At 34.5% G+C, this 23,043-nt stretch overlaps 1 protein-coding gene across 5 annotated transcripts in view; it reads right to left on the reverse strand.

Moving 5' to 3' along the window:
* Positions 1-23,043, reverse strand: part of IL6ST (interleukin 6 cytokine family signal transducer) — a 55,575-nt gene that overhangs the window by 13,372 nt on the left and 19,160 nt on the right. For all 5 annotated transcript variants that reach the window (XM_043590592.1, XM_043590596.1, XM_043590584.1 and 2 more), the window contains 9 exons: positions 21,779-21,858; positions 17,000-17,305; positions 16,014-16,134; positions 9,158-9,324; positions 8,472-8,626; positions 6,580-6,739; positions 3,735-3,817; positions 2,872-3,082; positions 2,154-2,336 (listed from right to left, as the gene is read on the reverse strand). In XM_043590592.1, the coding sequence (XP_043446527.1) occupies positions 2,154-2,336; positions 2,872-3,082; positions 3,735-3,817; positions 6,580-6,739; positions 8,472-8,626; positions 9,158-9,324; positions 16,014-16,134; positions 17,000-17,305; positions 21,779-21,842 (1,450 nt within the window). In that variant the 5' untranslated portion in view covers positions 21,843-21,858. The remainder of the gene's footprint in view (positions 1-2,153; positions 2,337-2,871; positions 3,083-3,734; positions 3,818-6,579; positions 6,740-8,471; positions 8,627-9,157; positions 9,325-16,013; positions 16,135-16,999; positions 17,306-21,778; positions 21,859-23,043) is intronic.

Below are 23,043 nucleotides of genomic sequence, written 5' to 3' on the forward strand. Positions count from 1 at the left end.
GCCCCAGTAAAAGCTTACTTTTATTGCCAATACAGTAGATTAAAAAATATATTGTTAGTAAAAGTACTTATTATATTTATATTCAGGACTTATAAAACTCTGATCTCAAATTATCATTGGTCTTATAGTTTGACATTGTACATCTTAACTAATTCTCTGAGAACTGCCTAATGACCCATTTATAAGAGCCAGGGAAAGCATTAATGGCCCTGGTTTGTCAAACCAGGGGAAAAAAGAATTAGTGCCATTTCCCCCAGAAAGTAATATTATTTTTTTTTATTTACTATATGAAATTTATTGTCAAACTGGTTTCCATACAACACTCAGTGCTCATCCCAAAAGATGCCCTCTTCGATACCCATCACCTACCCTCCCCTCGCACCCACCCCCCATCAACCCTCAGTTTGTTCTCAGTTTTTAAGAGTCTCTTATGCTTTGGCTCTCTCTCCCACTCTAACCTCTTTTTTTTTTTTTTTTTCCTTCCCCTCCCCCATGGGTTTCTGTTAAGTTTCTCAGGATCCACCTAAGAGTGAAAACATATGGTATCTGTCTTTCTCTGTATGGCTTATTCCACTTAGCATCACACTCTCCAGTTCCATCCACGTTGCTACAAAGGGCCATATTTCATTCTTTCTCATTGCCACATAGTACTCCATTGTGTATATAAACCACGATTTCTTTATCTATTCATCAGTTGATGGACATTCAGGCTAAGAAAGTAATATTAAAAAGCCATCTTGAATACCTCTTTTATTTATAATCTCTCCATATTAAATCTTTTTTATACAGCCACTTTATCTGCCCACAACAGAAAATAAGGTATTTGTTATACCAAAGTTTATACTTTCAACAAGAACTTTTATTTCCTTAACTTAATTCACAAAGTTATATACGACAGCTCCTTTGCTTTCTTAAACAGAATAATTTTACTTTTTCTTGATGACTCAATATTATCAAGAAGATAAAGAATTTTTAGACTGTGTTGTAATACAGTGATGTTATCAGGACTACTGAGCCACTGGATCTACCTGTGCAACCTGAAGGTCTCTAGAGATTATTCGAGGCTTTATTAAAAACATTTCTATTGTCCAGTTACTACCAACGTGTCTTCTCTCTAGCTCCACCTTTCTTTTAATTTGATAAGGCTAGTAGACTAGACAACCAAATTTATTAAAACTTTTTTTTTAAAGTTTATTTATGTATTTTTGAGAGAGAAAGAAAACAGCGTGAAGTCGGAGGGGCATAGAGAGGGAGAGAAAGAATTCCAAGCAGGCTCTGCATTGTCAGCACAGAGCCCAATGCAGGGCTCAAACTCAGGAAACAGTGAGATCATGACCTGAGCTGAAACCATGAGTCAGACGTTTAACTGAGCGAGACACCCAAGTGCCTCTATTGTTTTTTTAAATGATAGGTTAATGAGGGCCAAACAGCCTATTTCATAAATAAAGCTCACAAAATTTTATGGCAGATATGTCTTTGCTTAGAGCTTTTCTTTCAGCAATCATATTATTCATAATTGAATTCTAACGGTTATCCTTCTTTACTAAATAAAACACATAAAAGCTGAGTGTTTTGTCTTTAAAGTTGTTCTCTTCAAAGCCACATAAAAAGTTGTACCTTAAAATGCAGAGCAATCTACCACTTTGGAGCTCTACGGTATCATTAGAACTTCCAGTTAAAAGATGTAAGGAAATCTGAATTCTAGTTCTGCTTCCCCTATTCAACAACTTTAAGAGGTTAACAAGTCATTCATATGCTATAGGAAAATATCTTCTCACTGAAGGATGAGGAAGTTAAATCAGGTAAAGAACCATTCAACTAATTACCAGCAGCGATCAGATTATCTTAGATTTGTCTTTTACTTTACAGTTTTATTAGTGCTCCTTTGATGATCAAAACACTGAACCATAAACAGAAGATACTATTAACTCTGCTTTGTCCATAAACAGATCCTGTAGTTCATTCAGTGAGATTAAATGTGACTTGATGAGAGTCACACATCGAGAAAACTATATGTAACTTTTAACTATCATAAACTGAAACTCTTCAATAGACCACAATATCTGTAAAACAGACAAAAATATGTAAAAGAAAAATCTGTCTGAAGAGTTACACAAAGGATTTCAACTTAAGTTTTTTCTAGCTAGGAATACCTCTTAGAAAGGTGCGGTGTACAGTGCCATCTTCTTGTTGCCAGTCTGGGATGCACGGCGATTTATCTGATAATACACACCATTCAAGTATATACTTGTTTACAGATTCATTTGGAGCAGTCCATTCTACCCAAAGCATATTATCTTTGGGAAATGCTTTAAGATCCGTGACCGGGCGAGTAGCTTTAAAACAAAATTTGAAAACTGGTGTGATAAATGAACATTAAAAAATTTCAAATTTTGATGTTTTACATTTCCAAACTTGCTATCAGTTTTTGTAGCATATAATATTAATATGTATTTCCATTAACAAAAACACTTTATTATAATTTACAAATAGACAGTAAATTTATTTTGAAACTAAAATTCTTCCTTTCCCCAAATTCTTCAAATGTTTTGTGTATGTAAATGGAAATATTTTCTTCTTTGAAAGCCATAAACAATATATTTAAGTCATATTCATATATGGCTCCCAAAGCTTTTAAATAATATTTAAGAAAACGAGATAATTAGAAAATGAGTAAATAAATAAGTAGTTTACTTCAAAGTTTAAGTGAGCCACATGATAATGGAATGAATTATTTCATTGCTGACTGATTTCTAAAACTATTATAATCGATACTGAAGAGGCAGTCTCAGAATAATTATGTATTAGGTATTAGAATATGTATTATGAATATGTATTATGAACCACTTTTCCCATCTCACAGATACAAACCTTGAAAGTTATAGGCAGGGATAGTTAAAACAGCTGCATCTGATTTGCCAACCAGATTTCTTGCTGTCAGAGTTGCTATGTAACGATCATTTGTGAGGTTTACTGTCCATTTTGTGTCATTCACTGTATAATTCTGTAAACGTGATTTCCATCTTATGAGAGTCACTTCATAATCCAAAATTTTTCCATTGGCTTCAAAAGGAGGCAATGTCTATAATAAAATAATTTTAAAAATGTATTTAACAAATCTTTAATCATTTTTTTTCATGTTCACAAATTCTGCTGTTACGTCAAACCTCCATGTTTAACTGAAAGGCACTGGCAACCTCATTTGCAACTCACAACCTTAAGTAAAACTACTATACAGTGAATGAAGAGTAAACACATGACTTTGACTAACAGGGAAAGTAAAGTAGCACCATTCTGTTAGCTTTTAGTTCTGTAAACTATTATGCACTGTGACTATCTGGCCCTAAATCATCTTATGCTGGAGTACTTTTCTCTCTACCATTTCTTAGTATGGTACACCTTAACACTTATGGACTTGACAGTCATTGTGTAATTCCTATTATTGGCATACAGTTTGATTACCCAAAACCTTTATTAACTATTTTCTATGAGGCACTCAGGAAAGTTCAAGGACAGACAGGATCCTTCTTACAAACTTTCATAGAACTGTGAAGTATCTGTGAACTGCAGTTCATGATCCTTTTATGTAGTATATATAAAACTCTGTTTCTATTAAACGCTTTGCTGATATTAAGATGAATAAAAATGTAAGTTAAAAAAACTACACTCATAATGCCATAAAAATGTACTATGTAAGCAATAAAAGAATATAAACATGCATTTTTTTTCTTTACCTTCCATATGAGTTGCACAGATCTATAGCCGTGAGTATGGGATGGCTCTATCTTATACCAGAAACTTGGTGCCTTGGATGGTCCTAAAGAAATGATATAAACTTTTTAAAATAAAAGTTTTTATCATAGCAGTAAAATATAATCCTGGAAATTATTCTCTTATTCTCTTACTTTGTTCTTATTCTTGCCATTCAATCACATGATGTATCTTTTTTTTACATGTTTATGTATTTTGAGAGAGAGAAGAGAGACAAAGGGAGAATGGGGGAGGGGCAGAGAGAGTGGTAGAGAAAATCCCAAGCAGGTCCTGTGTGGTTAGCATGGAGCCGGATACAGGGCTTGAACCCATGAACCGTGAGATCACGACCTGAGCTGAAATCAAGAGTCAGAAGCTCAACCGACAGCTCCACCCAGGAACCCCTAAACTAGCATTTTTCCCATTGCAGCACACCATGGCTGGGTCTTCCTTTATAGAGGAAGATAGCTTGATGATATAGATTAGAATGTTTTTTTTATGTTAAAATTGTAAAGCTACAAATATATCCTAACGTATACCAAAAATGCATCACCATTTCTTACTGCTAAAAATTAAACCGAAAAACCGTATTTAAATATACACTTAAAACCCCTAAATGTGGGGCACCTGGGTGCCTCAGTCAATTGAGACTCTGACTTTGACTCAGGTCATGGGTTTAAGCCTCATGCTGGGCTTTTCATAGACAGCACAAGTCTTTGGATTCTTTGTCTCCCTCTCTGCACCCTCCCCCCACCAATCACATTCTCTCCCTCTCTCTCTCTCTCTCTCTCTCAAAAATAAATACACATTAAGAAAAAAAAACCCTAAATGTACATATATGAGAATACAAAAAATAATAAATTGAATAAATATGGGCTAAGTTTATTATCTTACGGTGGGATGACTGTTAACAGGGTATAATAAAAATGAATTCATAGTACTGTTGTGATAATCACCAAACATGTGAAAAATGAAAAAGCACTTTACAGGATCAGGGCGCGTGGGTGGCTCAGTCGTTTGAGCACCTGATTCTTGGTTTCGGCTCAGGTCATGATCTCACGGGTTCATGAGATCAAGTCCAACGTCTGGCTCTGTGCTGACAGTACGGAGGCTGCTAGGGATTCTCTCCCTCCCTCTCTCACTACCCCTCCCCTGCTTATATGTGCATGTGTGTGCTCTACCTCAAAATAAATAAATAAACTTATAAAACCAAATATCAAATGCCAGTAATTAGGTTTTCAAAATTCCTATAGGATCAACTGATTTTTCAAAAAAGGATCTGAGTAACATCTAAACTGTGATGTGCTCATTATAAAGAGGTAATTACAGAGGACAAAACAAAGAGGAAAGACAGACAAGGGAGGCTGGGGAAAAGACTGCCAGTATAAGGGGTTCAAATAGGTACACACGCATCAGTATACAAGAAATTATAAAAAAAATGTTATAGGCCAGAAAGATTTCCTAACATGAAAAGAACCTGGAGGCATCATTCATTAAGTTGAAGAAATGCTTATCTAAATGGCTCATAATTTTCTGGGTATCTTTTTGATTTGACAAAGGTTATGTACCATCTCCCCAGAAAATGCACACAGGCACTAACTACAATATTTTGTCCACATTTTAAAGTTCAGCAACCCCTGCCCCCCAAACTGACCCAACCAGTTTTCAAGACCTCTATGATGCCAGTTTAAGAATTCCTGGGGGCACCTGGGTGGCTCAGTTGGTTAAGTATCTGACTCTCGGTTTCGGCTCAGGTAATGATCTCACGGTTTTGTGAGTTCGGGCCCCACATTGGGCTCTGTGCTGACAGTGTGGAGTCTGCTTAGGATTCTCTCTCTGCCTCTCCCCCACTTGCGCTGTCTCTGTCTCTCTCTAAATAAATAAATAAACTTAAATTAAAAAAAAAAAAAAAAGAATTCCCAGCCAAGACAAAGGAATCTGGTTGAGGACCCAACTCAGGACCCAATTCAGCAACAGCAGGATTGCTTTCTTTCATGTCATTTATGAGAATAAGAGAAAATTCTTAGTGGAGAGGGGTAGTTTACTATTCTGCCTTTTGAGATTGTCACTTCACCTATCTAAACTGCTACTAGAGCTGGAAGTGAAGGGATATAGGTGGTACAGAAGGTTTTAAAGCCATAGTTGTTGCTATTGACATCTAAAGGGTGAAACTAGAATGAAAAATGTTCAGCAAGAAAAATCTCTATGCCACAGGACTACTTCTTGATTGCTATACAATAAATAAGTAATGTTAGGTGTTTTGGGGAGGGGATCTTACCTTTTAACATACACCCTTTTATAACTTTTGGATTGTGCACTATATGCCCTATATGATCGTGGAGAGGAAAAAGGGAAAATGATAATAAACTAACCAACCTAAACTTTAGGATCCTTTTCTAGGGGTTTATTAAGTGACGGGAGGGAAAAAATGAAGAAAAATATAATACAAATATATTTCTGATGGTGAGAGTCTATGGTATATTTTGTTAACGTTATTTTAATGACTCAGGATATGATTCTCTAGTTAGGGATACTGTGAAACATTCCCTTTTAATAAAATGTTTTGGATTTAACTGTTATGTCAATGGTTTTCTCAAGGTATCTAAAAAAAATTCCATGGTAATCTTCTTTCATTAGTAATCAAATAGAGTTATACAATCAATAATGCACATTTTATATCTTTATGTCCTTAAAAATAAAAGTGTAAAATATAAGTTTGAACAGAATGATCACAAAGTAAGAAGCAATGAGGTTTATACTATTAAGACCTGACACAAGTCATAGCCATAATTCCAAACCTTTACTTCTTCATGGATCTTAATTACTTACTGTCTTCATATGTGATCCCACTGGCTTCTTCACTCCAGTCACTCCAGAATCCTTTACCATCTTCCTTCATACAACGAATTCTAAACACATATTCTGTGAAAGGCTTAAGGTCCTGGACAGTGAAAGAAGTTCTACTGGATGCTGTATCTTCAGGAGGAATCTGAAATCAAAGCAAACCAACCAACAAAAAAACCCCATGGAATTTATTATAAGTGTCCTAAATTCCATTAAGATCTTAGAAATTGATTTAATAAAAGAGAACTAACAAACAAATGCTGGAAAGAAATAAATGCAAGTCAGAAAGCAGTCAGAGTCAGTAAGTTAACAGATTTGGGAAGTATGGAACTATCTATTATTAATCCTTCCTTCCTTTTCTTGATTTTTGTATCTTCCTTCCACGAAGCCTGTAACACATAGGGTCTCAGCAGGAAAGAGATGGCGTATTCCAATTAGACTTTCATTCAAGAAGGGTTTACTAAAGGAAATATGGGTAGAGTGTAGGGAAAACTTAGGCAGTGGTCAGTACTCTGGGGCTTGTCACTGTTACCACCCCTAGCCCCAAAGGGACAAGGGGAAGTAGCAGAAACTGGGAGAGGAGGGTGAGACAGGGTTAACTTGACAGGACCAGTGACCTTAGGCTGAGAGACAGCAGCTCCAGGGAGGAAGCAGGGAAAATAAATATGCTCACTTCACTTCACTTCTCTCCTCTCTTGTGCTAGGCCCTCTTCCCCCTCCTCCCGTTAATCACATTCACTAGGAAACCAGAGACAATGTGAACCCACAGATGAAATTCATACAAGTCAGCATTCCAAGACAAAGAGTAGGGTAGAGAAGAACAGAGTGTAACTCTGGATAGGCAAAATGAAGCCCAATCAAGAAAAATAAAAACTATCATTGCATATAAACTTGGTTTTCAGGAAACAAGAGAATAAAGATAAATGATTCTTTCTACTACTATGGGATTCCAATATTGAATATAAAAATAGGGGCCTTTTTTTCTATCAGTGAATTAAGATTCTATGTTATTAAAAATATTTTGAAGTTTAGGTATGTATCCTCTCTGTACAACATGAAGCATTAATCCATTTTTGTTTGTTGCTTTTTCTGGTTTTATTTTGAGCCCTGTAAGTGGAATGGAGAGCAGAAGTAGTAAGGTCATGGGCTCAAATCCCTTATGAACTCATTACTGCAATAAGAGAAAGCAAAAGCATACTGTTAGTGATAAATGAAATTACAACAAAGAATATTATGGGGAACACAAAGCTATGGTGACAGACATCCTTTTAAAAAGTTCTAAGTACTTCTTTTGGTGATAGCATCATCTCTGGGTACACTATTCTTTTCCTTTTCAGGCTTAGAAGTTCCCCAATAATTCCTTCCTCTACTAAGAGGTTGACAAGCTTTCTAAAAAGGACTAGATAGTAAATATTTTAGGTTGTGGGCCAGATACTCTCTGTTCCAACTCAACTCGTCCACTGTGGCACAAAGTAGCCAAAGACAATATTAAAAAAAATGAGTGTGGCTTTGTTTATAAGAACAGATGGCAGGATGAAATTGGCCTCCAGATTTAGTTAAACCCTGCTCTCTACCTTTGCTATATAATCTCTTCATATACTCCCCCACTTAATTCTTATTTTTTGTGTTCCTTTCACCTCCCACCAAAAATACTATTTCTTGCCACCCTACATCCCCTCCATACTTCATTTAAAGGCTACTGTACTCAGCAAGACTATATTTTCTATCCGAATGTCTTCCTGTTTGCCCTTGCATGAAATACAGATCAAGAAGAGGTGTGAAACAAAATATTACATATATTCACAACCTTAGTATATTGAGACTTTTAGGTTAGAGGGTTCTAAGACTATCTGCATAAACAGTAACTTGCAAGTTACCTGGCTCCAGGTTGAGGCATCTCTGGTCCTATATTGAATGTTATATTTCAGTCTTATAAAACTCTGAATACTTGAGTTGATCCATGTCAATTTTAAGATACTAGACAGTTCCTCTGAGTTGCTGACTGATAAATTATGTGGTGGATTGGGCTTCACTGAAGAATAAAATAAATCCGAATTTTTATCATTTTTACAAATTCTTATACAGACTCAAAATATACTTCTTATATTTCACTATATTGATTTACTCATACCATATGAACTAATTTTTCTGAAAACAGTACTTATGTCATACTATTATAATGAAAAGATAACGTTTCTGAAGAAATTTTAGTTTTCTTTGTCAATTTATTATGCTTGTTAATTTTTTCAGGTTCCAATATCAAAAGACAATATTTATAGGCAAAGAAAAACACAATAAAAATGGACCCCACATACCATGATTACTATGCTATAAATACTATTTGGTAACTGCACAAATACCAGCAGATAACATTCAAAATAAAAACTGCTATGAGTGCAGTTGGATTATGGATATTTTTGTTTTTCCAAATTATTTTTAATGTTGATAAAATGAATTTGTAAAAGTCACTAAGATAATAAGTGGTTGTTTCTACATTAAAATTGAAAAACTAATTAATAAGCCATTAAATCTAATAAATTCTCAAATTCAGTGTTATAACTACCTTTATCTACAGGATCAAAATTTATATGATCTGATGTAACCTTCCCAAGGGCATTCTCTGCTTCTACCCAGACTTCAATGTTGACAAAATACACAGGAGAATAATCAACAGTGCATGAGGTGGGGGTGTCACGTTTTGTTTTACAATCAGCAAACTTCTCCGTTGCCCTAAATACAAAAATGGAAGAACCGGTCATTAAAAATAGATTTCAAAACATTAGAGTGAAAAATGTTATTTGATGAGACCCAGATTATTACTGCTTAAAATAAGTGAATTATAAGTATGAAATAAATTGTTGATCATTAAAAACAAATTTTCTCTAAAACTTGAGTTTGATTTATACCTTACAACACAAAATTATTTTCAAATTTTTACTCCAAGGACATTACATTTATAATACCATGCTCTATCTTCAGTGACCTGTCTCTAAAAATCTATTTCTTGGAATCTTACTACCGTTTCTTTCCATTTCTGAAACAGGATCCTTACTGTACCTGTGATGTCTTTCTTCAAGCACAGTATGCCTTTTCTAAGCACAATATGTTATGAGGTGACAGGAGGATACAGATAAGAATTTCTGTCACCCCAGAAAATTCCCTTAGCCTCTTTACAGTCAAACCCAGGCAACCACTTTCTAATTTTTATCACCAAAGTTTAAATGATACTATAATATTTACTCACCTATGTTTAAGTTATACATCAATTAAACACACACACACACACACTTTTTTTTTTTTTTAAATGGAAGGGTAAGTGAAATCCAAAACAAAACAGGTAACGTCTATGAATTACTGAGGTATACCTCCAACAGGATACTGTATATTATGTCAGTTAAAAAAAATTCCTAAAAATCAAAAGCAAAATGAAATACATGAACTATGATGTTCAGTTGGTGCTATAACACAGAGAAAATTATTTTAAGTAACTTTAAGACAGCAATTTATATCCTTAATGAAAGAAAAATAATCTTATAATGCTTAGTATTCCTATTGTTGGTGCTGATATTGGCATTGTTATTCTGCAGCTCTTGTGTTTACTGTGAGTTAAAGCAAATGAATAATTATATTGGTGCTGTTGGAAACTGAGGTTTTCAGAAGCGAAGAAAGGAGATGTAGATGTCAGATGAATGAAATTAAGTAAAAACAGTCCAGATTTTAAATCAGAAACATTGGTATTGGTTCATGATGTATTTTACCTTAAAGACACTTCCCAGTTCTTTCTGCCAAAAAAGCCAAGAAACAACAACCCAGTACCAGTAAGTTCCCCTAGCACCCAGACTGTAGTCCCGAAATGGTATTTCCCACTAAATGGAAACATGGCTACTTGGGAAATGGCTGATTCTAGGTCTGAGGCACGACATATGAACTCAGAAAATGAACTTGGAAAATCACATCATATCAGAAATGAAGAAAGCTGTCAAAGACTAATGAGTAAAGTCAAAGGAAGAGCCAACCTGAGGAAGTTCCTCTGAACCAAAATGGGACAATGTGAGTACCAAGAAAAATGGTAATGGACCGAAACACATCAAATATATTTAAATATGAATTCATAATGAAGGGATAAACCCTTCATTATTTACCTTTGGAGGATGCCAGGGAACTAAGTCATCATAAAACTAGTTGTAAAGGGAAAAATACCAATACCATTTTCCTTCTAAGAACTGTGTACCTAAGGGTAACCAATGATTGATCAAAGGAAGTTTTGAGTATATCCACTTTAAAAAAAAGATGGAATACCACTATTTTGTACCTCATGTACAAATAATGATCACTGATGATGGCTCAAACCTTTAAGTGAAACACTAATGGGAAGCAACACGGTTTAATTCCCAAAACATCCTGCTGAGTCATAAAAACCATTCACAGAAGAGTACATACTGTATGATTACATGACATTCAGAACAAGCAAAAATCTACAGTGAAGAAAATCTGACAGGTAGCTGCCCTGTGGGATGGGGTGAGACAGGGTGGTGGCTAGGACTGACTGGGAAGGAGCATAAGTGAACTTTCTGGGGGTATGATTATGTTTTAAATCTTGATATGAGTCTGAGTTACATAGCTGTATGTAGTAGCCAAAACTCATTGACTAATAATAAAGTATGTATTTTTAAGATGCACATAAATTTTATGAAAACACAAAAGCTATGGGTGACTGTCTAGTTAATTACATTTAATTAATGATGTAAACACTGAAGCGTGTAAGGGTGAAGTATACTAATTTCTGCAACTCACTTTGAAATGCATTAAAAAAGGTGAAAAGAAGGATGCATAGATACACATCTGTGTGATAAAACAAATACAGTAAAATGCTAATTGCAGGATCTAGGTAATGGGTCTGTATAAATGTTCACTGCAAAGTTCTTCCAGCTTTGATAAAAACTGCTGTCAAGAACAGTTTGTTTATAATCAATTTTTACTTATGTCTGCAGTGTGTGTCAGTCATGTCAAAGCCAGGTCCAGTACACAAAACCTGTCTTTGCAAAAAAAAAATAAAGAAAAAGAAAAAGAAAAAAAGAATGAGAAATTTTATAATCAATGGATTGAGCTGACAACACACCTGAAACCACTGTTCAATCTTGGTATCAGAAAAGCAAAAATCCTCAACCAAAACATCTGTTAGATCTAATCAAGGAATTCAGTAAAGTTGTAGGATTCAAAATTAAAATACAAAAATCAGTAGCGGTATTTTTACACTTACAAAGAATTTTCTGAAAAAGAAATAAATTTATCCCATTTACAATAGCATCAAAAAAATAAAATAGAAATAAATTTAACTAGGGAGGTGAAAGATCTCTACTCTGAAAACTACAAGATACTAATGAAAGAAATCAAAGAAGACACAATAAGAAAGGTATTCTGTGTTTATGAATTCAAAGAATATTGTTAAAATGTTATCACCACCAAAAGCCATCTGTAGATTCAACGCAATCGTTATCAAAATTCCAATGGCTTTTTTCTTTATACAAAAGTAGAGGAAAACACTCCTAAAATTTACGTGGAAACAGAAAAGACTTTGAATAGTCAAAGAAATCGACTTTTTTTTTCAAATAAGTCTCAATTTTAATAAGATCCTCTACATACACATTTGCTACTGAAAACTGAACTACCACAAAAAGTTTTTATTGTAATTCCAATTTTTGAAAACCAGAAAATCTAGCCTATGCACCCTGCCCTAATTATAATTATGCTCTAGCCAAACCACCCAATATTCTCTATATATTCCTCCTGTGCAAGTTACTTGGCTTCCAATTTGATGTTAGGTTTTCTTGTTTTTTTTTTTTCTTTAAGTGTTTTTATTTTTGAGAGAGAGTGTGTGAGCAGGGGAAGGGCACACACACACACACACACGCACACACACACACAATCCGAAGCAGCTCCCAGCTGCCAGCACAGAGTCCTACTCTAGAAAGCTCTAGTCTGATTCCTAACCCAAATGAGCCACCCCGGAGCCCCATGTTAGATTAACCTATCTTAATGACTTCAGGCTTTTCAAACACATAAGCAACACTCAAAATCTATTAGTGCTTCCTTGGGTCATATCAAAAAGTGAAACTAAAGTATATTTAAGTCATTCAAATGCAAACAGGATTCCTCTCAAATTACAGGTATCAAGGTAGAAAAGACAAGACAGAGCTAATATCATAGATTGTCAAAATCAACTAATTATGCTAACTAATACTTGAGTAGGAAGCCAAGAATACCTGACAGAGAAGACCCTCTTCACAATAAATAGTGCTGGAATAACTGGATATTCACATACAAAAGAATGAAATTATACCCTTATCCTATACCATTCACAAAAATTAACTCAAAAAATTGAAGACTTAAATGTATGACCTCAAACCATGAAACTCTTAAAAGAAAACACAAGAATGAAGCTGCTTGACATGGATCTTGGAAAAGATTTTTTTTGGGATACGACACTCAAAGCCCAAGCAAAAATAAAAAATAGGTAGGCGGAACTACATAAACTAAAAATCTTCTGCACAGAAACCATCAACAGAGTGAAAAGACAACCTAAAGAACAGGAAAAAAATATGTGGAAACCACAGATCTGATAAGGGGTTAATATTCTTAATATATAAAGAACTCATCCAACTCAACAGCAAAAAACCAAAAAACCCAAATAAAAAATTGACAAAAGACCTGACTAGATTTTTCTCAAAAGATGATAAATGGAAGGGCGGCAGGTACATGAAAAGATGCTCAACATCACTTGTTATGAGAAGAATTTTAATTAAAACCATAATAAGATATCACCACATGCCTATTAGAAGGGCCATCTTCAAAAAGGTAAGAGGTAATAAATGCTGGCCTGCATGTGGAGAAAAGGGAACTCATATGCACTGTTGGTGAAACTGAAAATTGCTACAGCCACTATGAAAAACATTATGTAGGATCCTAAAAAATTAAAAATAAAACTACCACACATGATCCAGCAATTTCACTTCTGGGAATACACCCAAATGAATAAAAACTGCTAACTTGAAAAGATATCTGCACACCCTGTTCACAGCAGCATTATTTGTAACAGCCAAAGTATGGAAACAACGTACAGGTCCATCAATGGATGAATGGATAAAGAAAGTGTGGTTTATATACACAATGGAATATTATTCAGCCATGAAAAACAAGGATCCCACTGACACATCATTTTCTTTCCTTTATTCACAATGCAACTCAAATTTTAAAGTTTTTTTCTGGATGCAATAAAAGGGAAAAATCAGCAATTTTCAAAAACTTTTGTAACCACAAATAACATATAATTTGCATACTATCCAAGACATTTACAATCTAAATTAGATGACAAATAACAAACCCAAGCAAAAAGTATGGACATGGACATAATAAAAGACTGGTGACTAAAAAATTAATCTTTTCCTTGTTTGCGACAACAGGGATAGACCTTGAAGGCATTATGCTAAGTGACATAAGAGAAAGAAAAATACTTATTATTTCACTTATTTGTGGAATCTAAAACAAACAACAAGATAAAACTCACCCAAAAAAGAGATCAAATCTGTGGTTACCAAACGCGGTGGGAAGAGCGAGGGGAAATTGGAGGAAGGTGGTTAAAAGGTACAAACTTCTAGTTTTAAGATACTAAGTACTAGGGATATAATGTACAACATGACCATAGCCAACACTACTGTATGATACACAGGGAAGATGTTGAATAAATCTTATAAGTTACCACAAGGAGAAATTTTTTTTCCTCTTTAAAAAAATTATACCAATATGAAAAGTTGGATGTTAGATAAACCTATTGTGGTAATCATTTCACAGTACATGTAAATCAAACCACCACACTATGCGCCTTAAACTTACACAGTGATGTATATCAATTATTTCACAATAGGACTGGAAAAGATAAAAATGACTGTCAGAAATAGTAGACATAAATTGTCTAACTGCTTATTACTCCAGTTTAAATCAAGATAAAAGGTGGTGTGTACCTTTAGGAAAAAAAACAAAGAGGAAAAAGAGAAAAAGAGTCAAACACTATGTGGTGGTTCCTGACTGGAGGTATACACCACCCTTACAAATTACTTTTGAAAAAAGAAAAAAGAAAGAAAAAGATACCACACACAAATCTGATTGTCTAGATGTAACAGCAATTTTTAGGATGGCACAAAGGAACATGTTAAACAATGTGTAACTGCAACTTTAACAACTGAATTGCAAAGAAGAAGAAAGAAGAGAAAACCAGGTGGAACCTATGGTAAAGACAAACTTATAAAACGTTATTAATTTGCAATGCATAGAGATTATTTAGATTGTGATTTGAACACATGTAAAAATATATACGTATATTCATGACAGAGCACAGGTGATACAGTCAATGATAATGTCATAGTGTATGACAGATGGCAGCTATGCTTATGGTGAGCACTGCACAAGGTATACAGAATTTGAATCACTATATTGTACAGCTTAAACTATTTTAAAACTGTGTCAACTATACTAAAAAAATATTAAAAAGATGCATATACTTATATATCATGAGACATGATACTAACTGAAAATGCAATGATATACTGAAGTATTTTCAATTCTATTGCAGTACAATAATGGTATGTGGTTATGGGTACTTTAAAAAAAAAAGTCTACTCAGTTTTGAGAGACAGAGCATGAACAGGGGAAAGGGAGAAAGGGAGAGGGAGACACAGAATTGGAAGCAGGCTCCAGGCTCTGAGCTCTCAGTGCAGAGCCCAACACGGGGCTCAAACTCATGAACAGTGAGATCATAACCTGAGCTGAAGTTGGCTGCTTAAACTGACTGTGCTACCCAGGTGCCCCGGTAGTTATGGGTCTTAAAAAAGGGTCCTTATCTTTTAGAGATATGTACTGAAATATTTATGGATGAGATGATATGATGTCTGAGATTTTAAGATAATCTGGGGTGGGATATATATAAGATTGGTCATGAGCTGATCATTACTAAAGCTGGATGATAAACACAATGGGGATTTATTATACTATTCTTTCCACTTTTAAATGTTTCAGATGTTCTAAAATAAAAGCTTAAACAAATGTCTAAAAATCTGAAACACCTGGGTGGCTCAGTGGGTTAAGTGTCCGACTCTTGACTTTGGCTCAGGTGAGAAGTTCGAGTCTCACATAGGGCTCTATGCTGACAATATAAAGCCTGCTTGGCTCTCCCTCTTTCTCTGCCCCTTCTCTGCTTGTGCTCTCGCTTGCTGACTCTCAAAACAAACAAACAAATAAACAAACAAGCATTAAAATGAAAAAATGTTTAGAATTTTGCATTTAATATTTCTACTTGAAGAAATAAAAACTCCAGCACAAATGACTAATTTACTAAATTTAACATACAAAAAACAAGAACAACTTGCCATTCAGATTTTAAAGTGAAGTTTGTTTCCAGGTATGTTTCCCTTCCAGGATCCCACTGACACATCATTTTCTTTCCTTCATTTACAATGCAACTCAAGTTTTTAGGTTTTTCTGGAGGCACTAATAGGGAAAAATCAGCAAATTTCAAAAAGCTTTTTGACCACAAATAACATACAATTTATATACTACCCAAGATATTTAAAACCTAAATGAGATGATAAATTAACAAACCTAAGCAAAAAGTATAGAAGACTGATGACTAAAAAACGAATCTTTTCTATTTGCACTCATACTTTTTAGATTAAATAATACATATTTTCTATAATAACTGTCATAACTCATGTTTCAAATTAATTGTCTACACAAAATCAATTTTCATTTATAACTGGATATCAATATTAACTGATTTCTCCATGAAGTTTATTTTAATAATACTGCAAATGTTATTAAAGGCAATTAAATGGAAACAAAAATAATTATATTTCTCTTCCTATTACTTTCCAAAACTCTGCTGGAGGAAAAGCAAATCCCAAAATTATGGTTTTGAGTATCCATAAATTTGATAATCCACTCTTGGGTCACACTAAGTTTATTTACTCTGACATAGGACTTTCTCCAGTATTTCTTCACTTTCGCCAGTTAGTTGCTTTATATGTGCATCTTCTCGGCAATTAAGGGATACTGAAAGTTACTATGACTACATTCATAAACTTCAACAATGTTTTGTGGGTCTCATGTCAAAACATTTTTTTAGAAAACTGATGGATACCTGACTTTCATAAAAGAGAAAACTTATGTTACTCTTCAGGCTTTTTGTATATTATTAATGCAAATATAGTTCCGCTTCAAAACTTATTTTTTTTAATTAATTATGTCCAAAAGTCACTAAGCCAACAGACTGCCACATTTCATAAAATCCAACAGACATTACAAATGTAATTCAACAGTCATAACAAAGTCTGAAATAAGGCAAAAAAAAACTTACAGCCTGAAATTATTCTGATTCCATAAACATTCTGATCAATCTGTCCAAATGTACGAATGTTGCAAGTGAGTTGAATATTTAATAAAGATATATCTGTAAATGTGACACTAGATGCTGTTCTGTTTATGATGGTATATTGTTCTTTAGGAACAGTAACATGGTTTGTTTTCCAGAAAATGTAATTAGCATTTACATGAAAATAATCCATGCATTTTTCCTTTAGCACACAAACTGCAGTGAAATTAGAACCAAGTTGTACAACTGGAGATTCAGGTTTGATATGACCACATGGCTCTAGAAGTTCACCTGAAAAGGAACAACAGAAAATATAAAAATGGACTGAATTATTCTGGTACAAAATGGTATTTTATATCAAAGCAGTCCCTCAATATTGAATAAATTATCTCTAAAGACAGGAAAAAAGGAACACACAGTAAAAAAAAAAACAAAACATGGCCAGAATTCAATGCCTAAATTTGTAAAGAAATACACAAATTATAAGGCTAATGAAAAGAAAAATGTATGTAAGCTTCAGCCCTTTTGATAGTTATTTCAACTTTACTTTAGGAAACACAGACTGCCTGCAGCATGATTCAGACTTATTCCACCAGCAATCCTGTTCCTTGATTCAGACCCAAGGTCTAAATTAAACCCTCCAGAAAAGAGGCAGTGGTAGGTTCTGCTCTCCAGTCCTGAATGGTGTTGGGCAGGTAGATGGGGGCAGGGAAGATAGTATGCATGTTCATTTAACAAAATTCAGACAACAAAGTAAACAGCAAGGGAACAAAAAAACCATGGAGACTAGAACAAGATGACCAAATATATGTTTTAGCAGTAAGTATATGGGATAAAATCCCATATTAAAAAACAAAAAAATCAGACTGCATGAAAAAATAACTATACCACAACTATATGCTTTAACTATACTCAATTCCATGCGGATGACAACTAAATCCCTATCTCCAGCTCTAACTTCCTACTGTTTTCAATAGCTTGAAATACATACCCATGTGAGATTTTCTGTAAGTACTCTAAGGTGAACATATCTAAAGATATATGTACCACAGTTCCCTTTAAACTTATTATTTCTCTATCTCTGCTCAGAGCACCATGTGCATCCAGTGATCTAGGCCAGATACCCTGCAGTCACCTTCAATGTCTCTAATTAGATTCCTCCAACTTCCAACTTAACAACACTGCATTGAGTCTTGTTGGTTCCAGATTCTTAATATGTTTATCAACCACTTTCTTACCAGCCCTATTTTGTCTGCTGAAGCTCAGGCCATTACACCACGGCCTGACCTCCTTCCAGTTTATCCTGCATACTACTACCCGAGTTACTATTCAAAATGATCATGCTATTTCCCTATTTTAAATTATTTAATGGTTTCCTGCTACCATCAACATAAAATTCCCAACTACTTGGCATGATTCTAGCCTCACTGCCCAGAAATGTAAGGCACCTTTCCCTAGAAAATCCCATTTGCCAATGGGTTCTTGGGTGGTTACCTATCCTAACTGAGCTTCAGTTTTTTTCACTTGGAAAATGAAGTTACTAAACAAGTGTTTCTGAGATTAAAAATTACTTATGTAAAACATCTATCTCAATGCCTGATATTCAACAGTCCACCAATAAATGGCAGCCTATCATCATTATTATTAATCTCCAGAGACAATCAAGTCACAGTGATAGGGTCTGGAAGGTTCTCTCAAAGTCATCAGGAAGAATTAAAAACAGTTTTTTGCAGTCAAAACTGTACTCCAAAATGGAATCCTGGACTCTCATAAAGCCTATAATGCCCAGAGTAGGAATGTGTATTCTTTGTTTCAAAACTCATAATGTGGGATGTTTACATGACCTTGCTATTATTTATTTATGTTTACAGTAAGTCCCAGTGCATTACTCTAAACTTCCAATTGTATGGAACTTCATCTTGTGGGGTACTAACAAGTTACTCTGATAGTGGGCCAGTCCTTACAAATCCCTAGACCTCACTTTATTCCTTGGTAAAATCACTCCTATTTTACTTTCTCTAAAGTAATTATAAGGAACAGTAAGTACACAATACACTTTACAGAACTACATGAGACACAACTACAGGCTCAGTATTAATACTTTTTAAACACGCAAAATAAGAGAAATACCAGAAATGAACAAATGTTCCAAAGTGAAATACAGGTTCATTAAAATCATCCTATGCTAAATTAATACCATTTTTACATGGCTACCAGGTTATTTGAGATTAAATTGTTTAGAAAGAAAGCATTTTAATTTTTAAGCATCTGAGAAAGTTAGTTGGGGTAATTACATAGACAAGATGAAGAAATGTGGATTAGAATATACTATAACATGTAATATAGCATGAACATTACAAAACTGTTATTTGGTTGTTCCTGAGTTACAAAAACAGAAATTCCATTGGTTCAAACTAAATTGAATCTTAATTGGTTGATTACTCAAATATAAAAAATACTACAAGAAAAGTCAGCGTGAGAAAGTCTTGAGTTGAGTAGGCTCAAGTGCCTGCTCTTAGCCCTTGTGCCAGATTGTATTTTCCAAACATGGTCACACCTATATATTTATCCCATCCCACGTGCTCTTCTTACAATGTGACTGATACTCCTTCCACAAAGAAATGGGGTCAACTCCTGCCCTCAGATCTGTGTGGGTACTAATGGCCCTCCAATCTGCCTCAGCTAATGGAGTGTACTATGTGACTTCCAAGGCTAGATCATTAAATGAATACAACTTTTGACTAGCTCTCTTTTTCTTTTAGAACATTTGTCCTTGGAACCCAGCCACATGTTGCAGGTGAGCCAAGGTCACATGGGGAGACTACATGCACTGTTCTGGCCAACAAGCCCAGCAAAGTCCTCAAACTACAGCCAGCATCAACACCAGACATATAAATGAATGTGCCTTCACATGATTCTAGTTCCCAATCTTAGAATACTCCAAATGAGGTCCCAGATATCATACAGCAAAGATGAACAGTCCAGCTATTTTATTCATGACACACAAACCATGAGAAATAATAATGATTGCCATATTAAGCCTAAAGTTTTAGAGTAATTTGTGAAACAGCAATAACATGGTCCTGTTATTCTGAACATACTTATTGATAACTTGGCAGAAAACAGAGAGACATCCACACTTATCAAATTAGCAAAGGACAAGACTATGAAGGATTGACAACACTTTGGATCATAATGTTAGGATTAAAATTATATTGAAAAAATAGACCAGTAGGCTAAAACCAAGATAATGAACTATGCCAGAGAGGAAAATACCTCCCATTCAGGCTGATATGAAATAAATACAGGGTAAGGGAGAAATGGCTTAAAAGTAATTCATGTGAAAATAACTTAAGAATTTTCACTGGCTAGTAGCTTAACATGAAACTACAGTCCATCTTAGCTGGAAAAAAACTATGTTGATTGAGTAAAGATGTTTAGATCAAAGTAAATTATAAAATTACTATACTCAGACCAAGTCCAGTTTTGGTACATTAAATTCACTTTTTTAAGTGTATTTTATTTGAACCTCAATAATAATTATATAATTACTATCTTTTTTATAATGTTTACTATGGGCCAGGCACCGTCCAGATGCCTTCTGTATAATAATTCATTTAATCTCCGTAATAACCCTAGGAGTTAGGAACCATTATTATTCCCATCTCATAGATCAGGAAACTAAGGCACAGATTAAGCAACTGGCCAAAGTCCTACAGCTGGTAAGTGTGAGAGGTGGGATGGTCTAGTATTTTGAAGGTGCTATGGGCAACCAAAGGAAGAATGAGAAGTGTAATCAGCATGTACAGGGTTAGAAGCCAAGGCTGTAAAAAATAATTAGGATAACTGCGTAAGTTCAATTTGGGGAAGAGAGGCCTCAAGAGACACATAAACACAGTTCTTCAATATGTGAAGAGTTGAACAGTGGGAAGAGAAAGTGGGAGTAGTCTAGAACTAGGGTTAATGGGAAAACATTTCAAGGAGAAAAATTTGGGCTTCAGAATAAGTAAAGGTTTCTCAAATAGCAACAATTTTCAAAATAAGCTTTATGTCACTTAAAGTGTTCAAAAAGAGCTGCATTCCTAGATTTAGAAAGGGGATGATTTATAGCAGTACTTGTCAAACTATCTGTGGTGAAAAGATCAGTATGGCTTTTTCTTCCCCCCAGTCTTTCACAATCTTTGCTCTGTACCATTTTTGATGAGACAAGTCCAGGGATCACATGCTTGGGTATCATGGCTATGTCAAATTGTTAAGAACTTCTAACATTCTTAATTTCTGTACTTAAGTGGACCAGTAACAACAACCAGTTCTCAGATGGGCATCACGTTGTGGTCTAGTTTGAGCAGTACTGCTCCAAGTGACCTCTTTATTCTGGTATCACAATAACACTCCTGCTCAGTGATACCTTTGGCCACTAAATGTGGACTTTCCCCTATGTATTAATTGAAAAAAAAAAAAAACAACCAAAACCCAACAAAACCAACAATACGTTTTTTCCCCTCCCCACCTTAAAGTTATTGCCAGTATACAGAAACAGCATTTAGGATTACTGGGTGACTGTTTCAACTCAAATTATAATTTACCAGGAGTATTTTTACATTTCAAAATCATTTTTAACAGCATTATTCTCTCAATAATGATCCTAGAAAAAAAATAAAAATAATTATATAATTATGAAACATAAGATTAATTATAAAATTATATAAAAATATATAAACCTAATTTGTGATGCTGGGAGGAAGGGTATTTCATGAATCTTACCTACAGATTCAGTGGTGAAGAAAATAAACAATGCTTGCACTATCCAAGTTTTCAATGTCAACATCTTGCATTAGATATTTCTGTAAAAGACATACAATGGTATTATCTTTAATATTTTTTCTCTTACAACACATAATAACACAATTTCTGAAGCTCTTGCTTCCACTGTATAATCATCTTCTAAATGGTGATAAAATTTTATGAGGATGCAGAAAACAAATTTAAGTCTTCAAAACATTTTTCTTTATTCCCACTGGAGTTATGGCTAATAAAATAGTGATGGAAAACAACTTACACTTTAAGATCAATTAAAAAAGCAATCCTGTTTCTTTTGATGTGTAGACTTGTACTATTAGTAAACACTATGTGAGACAATACTTCAGAGAGACAAATTTCTTCATGGCAAAACCCACCAAAACCAACCTCAAAAGATATTCACCAAAATGGAAAAAAAAAAAAGTTTGTAATTCATACCATGACCAAAAATATCCCCTGATATATGAAGAATGCCTACAAATCACTAAAAAATTCCAACACCTAGAAGAAAAACAAGCAAGATGAGCTGAATAGACAATTTATAGAAAAGGAAATACAAGTAATTTAAACATATGAAATGATACTCTCAACTTCACTCATAATGAGAGATGCAAATTAAAACTACCCCAGACAGGAATACAAGATAAAAGAGACACGCTGGAAAACAATTTGGCAGTTCTTTACCAAGTTAAAAGCACATAATAACAGTGGGCATTTCCACTCCTAAGAATGTATCCAAGAGAACTAAAAATACATGTCAACATGAAGACTTTTACTCAAATGTTCATAGCAGCTTTAGTCATAATAGTCCCCAACTAAAAAAAATGTCTATCAACTGGTGAATGGATACACAAATACCCAAACAATAGTATATCCATACAATAGCATACCACTCAGCAATACAAGGGAATGAACTAGTGATACATGCAATAGCATGAATGAATCTCAAAACATGTGGAACGAAGGAAGCCAGACATAACAGGCTATGTACTGTATAATTCCATTTGCAGGATATTCAACAAATGGCAAAATTAAGGTGACAGAAGGCAGATAAAGGGCTAACTGGGGCTGAAGTGGGGAAGGGGAATAAATGTAAAGAGGCATAAGGAACTTTCTGGGGTGACGGGAATGTTCTATGACCTGAGTGTGGTGGTGACAAGACTACACATTTAATATTCAAATAGTCAATGGTCAAAATTCACTGAATTGTGTTAAGAATAGTGAAAGCT

The sequence above is a fragment of the Prionailurus bengalensis genome, chromosome A1 (genome assembly GCF_016509475.1).
Source record: "Prionailurus bengalensis isolate Pbe53 chromosome A1, Fcat_Pben_1.1_paternal_pri, whole genome shotgun sequence".
Taxonomy (NCBI): domain Eukaryota; kingdom Metazoa; phylum Chordata; class Mammalia; order Carnivora; family Felidae; genus Prionailurus; species Prionailurus bengalensis.